The sequence below is a fragment of the Gavialis gangeticus genome, unplaced genomic scaffold (assembly GCF_001723915.1).
Source record: "Gavialis gangeticus isolate Ggan-Ray unplaced genomic scaffold, GavGan_comp1, whole genome shotgun sequence".
Classification (NCBI taxonomy): Eukaryota; Metazoa; Chordata; order Crocodylia; family Gavialidae; genus Gavialis; species Gavialis gangeticus.
Window position 1 is genome coordinate 45,389,656 of NW_017728998.1, and position 7,318 is coordinate 45,396,973.

Sequence of the window (7,318 nt, forward strand, 5' to 3'; positions counted from 1 at the left end):
CTTCTAACACTAGCATCTATGAATAAATTTGTATATAGTTAACTAATTGATTGACTGGGCCTGACTCTCTAGGGGATGGAAGTGGCCACTGGGCTGCTGTGTCCCTCCACAGCACACTGCCCTGCCAATAATTCCCTCAATTGGAGAGGGGAGTACAAACCTGTGTACACCTGGGCTACACGTGGCTTAACTTCCTCCTGGTCCCTGTGACATTGCTTCCCTTAGCACAGGGACTGCTTGACACAGTAGCCCCCACACTTGCTGAGACTACTCTGTGCATGACTCATCAGGATCCCAGGCTAAGGGGAATCAATCAAAGTTATAGGCAAATCCAGGTGAAGCAGGAATACAGGCATACTCAGATGCATGCAGATTTGCCTCTCTAAGGCAAATGAGAAGTGTGATCAGAATGCAGGAAGGCAAGAAACAAGGCAACAGAGACATGCTAAGCCTTATTTGTCCCTTCATTTCCTCTGAGCTGAAATAAACACAAGGCTTATACTTAAAATGAAAGCTATAGGATGAGTACAGTCCTAATCTGCACCTATGTGCTGTGCTTGTGTTTCTGTCAGATCCTGACAGAGCTCTCCAGTGGCCTGGCTGTTCAGCTGTGGTGAAGAGGGGACTCAAGGATAAGCAGATGGTGAAGGAGTACCTATTGTTCTGTTACAGAGCAGGACCTGAGACTGGCTGGGACAAGCTGAGGAGCATGTCCCTGGCTGTACTGGGAAGGAAGAGAAAACTGTGCACTCCAGTCCCAGCCTCAGCATAAATGGAAAGCTTCCAGTAGCCAGGATTCAACAAGCAACCCATGCATTTGAGCTGTCTGTAGCTCCTGGCCATTTGAGCCTCCTGCTGTCCAGAGGCCATTAAGGGAATCTATTCAGGAGTGTGTCCATTTGCTCTCAGCAGCAATAAGCATCATTCCTCTCTCCTTGCAGCAATTACAGCTCTAGTGCCTGGCACAGCTGCCCATTGGCAGTCACCCTTGGTGTGTCCATGAGGAGGCTTCCTTGGGGAATCACTGACAAGCTCCATTGCCAGAACGAGCTGGACCTCTGGGCTAGGTTTTAACCCTTGCCAAGAGATTGAGGGACCTGGAGCTCTTCAGCCTCTGTAACAGAAGGCTGAGAGGTGATATTGTGGCCATCTATAAACTCATTTGGGGGGGGGGCAGGGCAGCAAGGAACAGGATATACTCTGTTTACCGGAGCACCCCTTGAGGGCAAGTAGAAACAATGGCCACAAACTGACAGAGAGCAGTTTTAGATTAGACATCAGGAAGAACTTCTTCATGGTAAGGGTGACCAGAATCTGGAATGGGCTTCCAAGGGAGGTGCTGCTCTCCCCAACCTTGGGGGTCTTTAAGAGGAGACTGGACAAGCACCTGGCTGGTGTCATCTGGCCCCAGCACTCTTTCCTGCCCAGGGCAGGGGGTCAGACTCAATGATCTACAGGTCCCTTCTGACCCTAAAAATCTATTAAATCTATGAAATCCTGCCAGGGCTCCACCCATTTGTCAGAGAGACTCACCATGGCAGGCAGGACAAGAGGCACTCCAGGGGGAGGGTTATCCACAGAGGCCTGGCTGGTGTTTAGCACAGTGAAGTCAAAACCAACCTTCCCACTGTTCTTCAGTTTGATTTCTGCTTCAAGGACTTGGTCAAATAGCTGAGGAGAGGACAGAGGAGGGGGAGAATCAAGACGAAAGCTTATTTTCCAGATTCGCTTCCTATGAGCTACTATCAGGGGCTCAGCTATTTTCCCCCAAAGTAAGACCATGCGCAGAGGGAATTACCACAAAGCAAATGATGTACAGTATATCCCTGCTTCCTTTTACAGCAGGGTAAATTGTTTGTATGCCTGTGCCCTCTAAAACATGGGACAATCAAATGTCATTAATTTCTATGTGCTCTGCCAGAGATACAAGAGGAATATCACATGCCTCTAAACTCCTTCTCTGAAGTTATTCTTTCCATGTAGTCATAGGGAGTGGTTGATAAATAGGGGAAAAATTCAGATTTCTCAGTCTTTGAGGCTATTATGCTTTTAATAGTACTGTTCCCTCCATTGGCAGTAGAGTGTGGCAGGGTGAGTTGGATAGGCCACACAGCTTCACAGAAAGTTTATTTTTCATTCTTTCTTGACAACCATTCGTGTCATCTTCAACACAGATGGCACTCACCATACAGGATGGCAACACCATGCTGACTGCTGAATGAAACTGTTTGACCTTCACACGTTCTGCTGGAGTTACAATGGAACTGTTTTTACTACAAGCAGCACCAAGGGAAGGATGGTCACAGTAGTGCCCAGACATAGTGAAAACCTATTGGATAGGGTTATGCATGTACATGATCCAAGGGTGGCAGAGCTCCAGGCTATCTGCCTGGAAGGTGATGGTTCAAAGCCCAGTCCTTCTCATGGTGAAGGTGATCTGTACCTGCATCCCGTAGTTAATCTCCTTTATGTCGAACATGTAACGGACAAGGGAAGCCTCTCCCCTCAGCTTGATCTCGTAGGTAGGGCCTCCCTCTACCTCACACAGTGCTTTTGCATGGGCAGCAATATCAGCATGCCCATAAAAGCTGAATGATACCTGCTGGCTGTCATTTGGTTGGAGAATTCCATAGAGAGGTAAGATGTCAAACACCTGGCAGGAGAGATGTTAGGAGACAGGATGCAGTTAAACATTTCAAAATGTAAAAATCACCAGAGATCAACTTTCAAAGGCTTTCGTCTTTCACTTTTGCCTTTTCAATGACACATCATTCTAACCTGCATGACATTTGTTTGGAGCAAGAGGTATCAGACACCTTTCTGATCTCTAGCCTACATCCTCCCTGATCTTTCTCTGAAGGGAATCATGGGAAGAATAGTCTCCCTGCACACAACAATTGCATTAGTGTTAGCTGGGAGATCTCTGAGAGGGACTTCTATCCTGAAAGTCTTCATCTTTGGAATTCACTGCCATTAAAGGCCATAAGACAAGGAGAGAAAGTCCTTGGAGACCAACACAAGATGAATGGATTCAGTTCTGATTATTCCTAATATTTTTTATTCTATTCTTGTTCTGTGTGGTATAAAGTGCCAACACAATAGCCACTGTAGCAATTGGTATAATTTACCAGTCAATTAATAAAAAAAGGGATAAACACCGGCACCCTTATACTTTACTCAGGCAAAACTCTTACTGAAAATATATACTGAATGGAAGAAAACAACTCAGCTCAATGAAATGGAGTAAGGAAGCTGGGCTCAACAGTTGGAGGGGAAAGCTAAAAACATGATGCTAGAAACAACATGAAAATTATTAGCAGTTTTTACAAGTATGCAATGGATTCTTCACCACTTCAATTCTTTTAAAGGCTCAGTGTCTGCTCAAGTTCAGCCACAAGACAAAGGCTTGATGCAGAAATTAATTAATAAAAATCCTAGTTATGTATTATGCAAGAGGTCTCACCCTATGATTGCAATGACCCTTCAGAACTGTCAGAGCTCCATTGAAGCCAACATTGTTATAACTTTTTATACCAGTTGAGGACCTGTCCCAGTGACTCTATATTGCATCTCAAATAATAAACCCTTAGAAAACTCCATATCTGAGGTTACTTTGTTGCTTTAAGTTATATAATACTAGAAAAAGTGCAATTCAGCAAGTGTTATAAAGACTTTGAGGCGCTTAGTACCAGTTAACATGGGTTGCTGCAAAGATGAGCATCATACAGCCTGTGACCAAGGACAGTTTGTATGCCTGCTGTGTCCCTGGGTATGACTCCCACTGCTTGTTTAAAGTCATAAGTGATGCAAAAAAAAAAAAGTGAGAGAACAGTTTTAAATCTTTCCTTACTTCTTCCACTCCAGTGGTGAGCAGTTCCTCTGCTTCCTCCAAACACAGTGATTCATTGAGCTCCACTGGACTCTGAGTCAGAGAAACACCGTCTAACTCTTTGATGCCACAAGTTAACAACTGGGGAAGAAGAACCACAAGCTATAGACAGCAAACTACCACTCCTAATCATGAACTTGCCTCTTTCTTTTCACAACAGTCACTAGAACTATTAAACTTCATGTTGGGTTTTCTTTGAACACAATCTCCATATTGGTGTTATGCACACATACACAGGGCTGCCATATCAACAGGCAAAGGCCTCAAGCACAGATACAGGGAAGTGTATGCATGAACACACCTAGGAATGTCTGGGTTAATCAAGAGGGTCAGTTAGGTTCCTACTTACACTTTTACATATGCCTTTACCTGGTTTATGTGTGCAACCACCATAATGAAGCAGGCAGCAGTTTATGCACTGCAGGACTGTATTTGCAAACTGGGGAGTAATATCTCTACTGCCACAGAGCATCATTTTTCCAAACGGAAAACATTCTTATGTAAGAGGCAAGGAAGTCTGTGGGTGATATCTTTTATTGGACCAATTGCATGGTTGGGATGAACTTAGACAAGCTTTCAAGGTAATGCATTCTTTTTCAGGTCTTGACATTCACTTTTTAAGGGTATATAGAGCAAAGAAGCAATTTGCTCAAACAATAAAATCAATGTCTAAAGAAGCACTTTGAACAGCAAAGGTCAGAGAACTTAGAAAAAATTTTGAAGAGCTAACCGTAAGAATGTAGTGACAGTGTTTGTAACTATTGGCAAAGTGTCTATCTATAAATGAACCTGCTGGCTGTTTGTACATCACTACTCTAGATGGATAATGGGATGGGTGGAAAAGGTATTAGGTATATGAGCAGGCAATTCTAGCCAAGTTTCTGCAGCGGAGTGACACTTGTAGGTTCATGTTTGGTATGGACTGATCTGGAATGGACTGGGAAGGTAGAAGCTACCTGTAAACCAGGGAAAGGGGCTGTAACTGCTTTGAAAGTTATTACATAGTTACGTAATACCTTGATGTACAGAAAGTTGGTTAGTGGGCAAGAGAAGTAGGATTTTCAAAAATGTACTTCATTGGTATAATAGTCAAATGGAAGTTTTACCACTGACTTCTGAGGAGTCACACAGCTATACCAATACTGAGTACTTTTGAAACAAGCAAGTGAAGAATATGAAGGATCCATGACAAACATGTAGAGAAATGGCTACCTTTATTTCTGTGGAAGCTGTCCTATTCGCTGGCTCTTTGGGAGACATCTCTTCTTCATTCGCACTGTTAGGGTGTTTCTTCTTACCTGCATCTCTGGAATTTCCAGTTAAGTGTGAGAAAGCAATGTAAGTAGCAGCTGGAGCTTTGCTTTTTTTGCCAAGTCTCCCAAAACTGCACTCATCCCACAGCCCCACTAAAGGGAAGAGGGAATGTGCTGCCATACACACCTACCACAGGCACCATTCCATATGTTAAGAAAGGCTGACTGCCTCACCCTCACCCACATCCTTAGCCCTGACTTTGTTCTTGGAAAGACAGCTGAAATCACTGCTGTGGTACAGCAGAGCCCTCCCTGAGGATTCAGTCTCCTTTATACTCTTGATGCTGGTGCTTACTGTACGAACCTCACAAAGCTGTCAGCATGTTCAGGAGTTGGCTGCGGCTCTGTCTGTGCTTCTTGCTCAGTTGTTGGTTCAAGCTCAATGAGAGATTTATGTCCTGCAGGGTTGAACCTGAAAAGCAAAGCTGGACTTAAGTATGACCATGTCCTGAAAATATTTACCCTGGAGGCAGAGCACCCTGATCTAAATGCCCCTTCAATCCATCTTCTCTGGCACAGTCCTTTCCAAGAAGAGGCACCTGGAGGGGCGAGCTTGTCTGTAGGTAGACCATGTGCATGCCAGTGCATGTTCTGATGAAACTGAGTGACGGAGGCAGCACATCCAAGTACTTAAGGCTGCAAAGAGGAGGACAACTCATTCTGCACCTCAAGAGTGCAAATATGGTGTGAAAAATGTTAACTGTACTGCATTTGATTGCAGTGAGGAATTGAAAGGGAAAGACACTGACTTACTGAGGGACAGTAAAAACATGTTGAAAAAGGGGGGGAAAGGCATGTTAAAAATGTGATCCTCTTGCCTACTTCGGAAAATGAAGCAGCAAAGCATTTTCTGTGGAATAAAAATCATGCGGGCAGGGTATGCATGTACAAATATAGGAGCAACAGCCACTCCTTGATGGTCACAATCCAATAACCTTGACATCCCACATGCCATATGAACACTCAGTTACCCAAGTCATGCAGCTGCATTGCAGCTACAACTCTCTTTGTTAAGGATAAGCACGTCTTGGGACTTTAGTGGCACTGCAAAGCAGACTGTTTATAATTAGATCCAATAAGCAATACACTATTGCTGTGATTTTTCTCAACCTGAAGGCCCCTGGCATTAAAACCATGAAAAATTATCTGTGGCTGGATCTATACTACTCTTTTATCCCTAAAATTTCATACTATAGCTAGCAAAGAGATCATTCCCTCTGCAATTACAATGGCCTGAACTTTCTTATACACAGGCTGCTGCTGATGCATTCCAACCATGTTGACTAAGTCTGCTAAGAGCAGGCATAGACAGCTTGGCAGCTTGGCAGTAAAAGACTGGCAGTTCACAGAGCCTTGTTTCTAGTAAAGAGAACCACTATTAAGATATGATTGCAGTAACTACAATGGAAAACCACAGACAGATAATTCTAGCATAGATCAGGCTTCTGAGAACAAGAAACATGAAGGCAACAGCTCCCAGCTGAAGCTTTACAACCTAATTACTGATCAGTGTTAGCCAGGGGCAGAAGTAACACCAACTGTTGGAACTGATTTGGACACTAAGATCTGGTCTTATCAGATCCACAGACCCTGATCTGACTGTATCTGCAACCTTAGCACAGTACAGATGGCATCATGATGTTAAAGATGTGACGTACATCTTAAACTCAACCTCTTCACACAACAGTCCCTCATATTGAATTGTAGTAAGGCAACCCTTTTTAACTACGTGAACTTACAAAATATACAAGCTATGTAGTGGTTAAGTCTGGTGCAGCCAGCTATTGGGAACTTGTGGTGGCAAGAAGCCCCCACAGGCACTAAGAGGGCTGGGGGTAACCCCGAGAGCCCCCACAGTAAACAAACAGTCCCCCCACACCCTACGGAACTTACCTCTAGGGGTGTGTCCCGAGCCGGAACTGGAGCTGCGGCCGCGCGAGCCGGCTTTAAGCTGGCTCTTTAAACAGCTGCTCCCAAGGCAGGGCAGCGGGGGGCTAATGGCGGTGGCTGAGGACGCTGCTGTGGGAAGTTTAAAAACCCTGCCGGAAGCCGGCAGAGGGGGCAAAAGAAGGAAAGAGCCAGCAGGGAGCACGTCAGGCAGGTGGTGACTCCAGAG

The 7,318-nt window shown here is 44.6% G+C and overlaps 1 protein-coding gene across 2 annotated transcripts in view; it reads right to left on the reverse strand.

The window, feature by feature from the left end:
• HYDIN (HYDIN, axonemal central pair apparatus protein) overlaps positions 1–7,318 on the reverse strand; it is a 533,466-nt gene that overhangs the window by 165,386 nt on the left and 360,762 nt on the right. For both annotated transcript variants that reach the window (XM_019505831.1, XM_019505830.1), the window contains exons 23-27: positions 5,507–5,614; positions 5,102–5,195; positions 3,851–3,970; positions 2,444–2,653; positions 1,534–1,671 (exon numbers count right to left, since the gene is read on the reverse strand). In XM_019505831.1, coding sequence (XP_019361376.1) covers positions 1,534–1,671; positions 2,444–2,653; positions 3,851–3,970; positions 5,102–5,195; positions 5,507–5,614 — 670 coding nt within the window. The remainder of the gene's footprint in view (positions 1–1,533; positions 1,672–2,443; positions 2,654–3,850; positions 3,971–5,101; positions 5,196–5,506; positions 5,615–7,318) is intronic.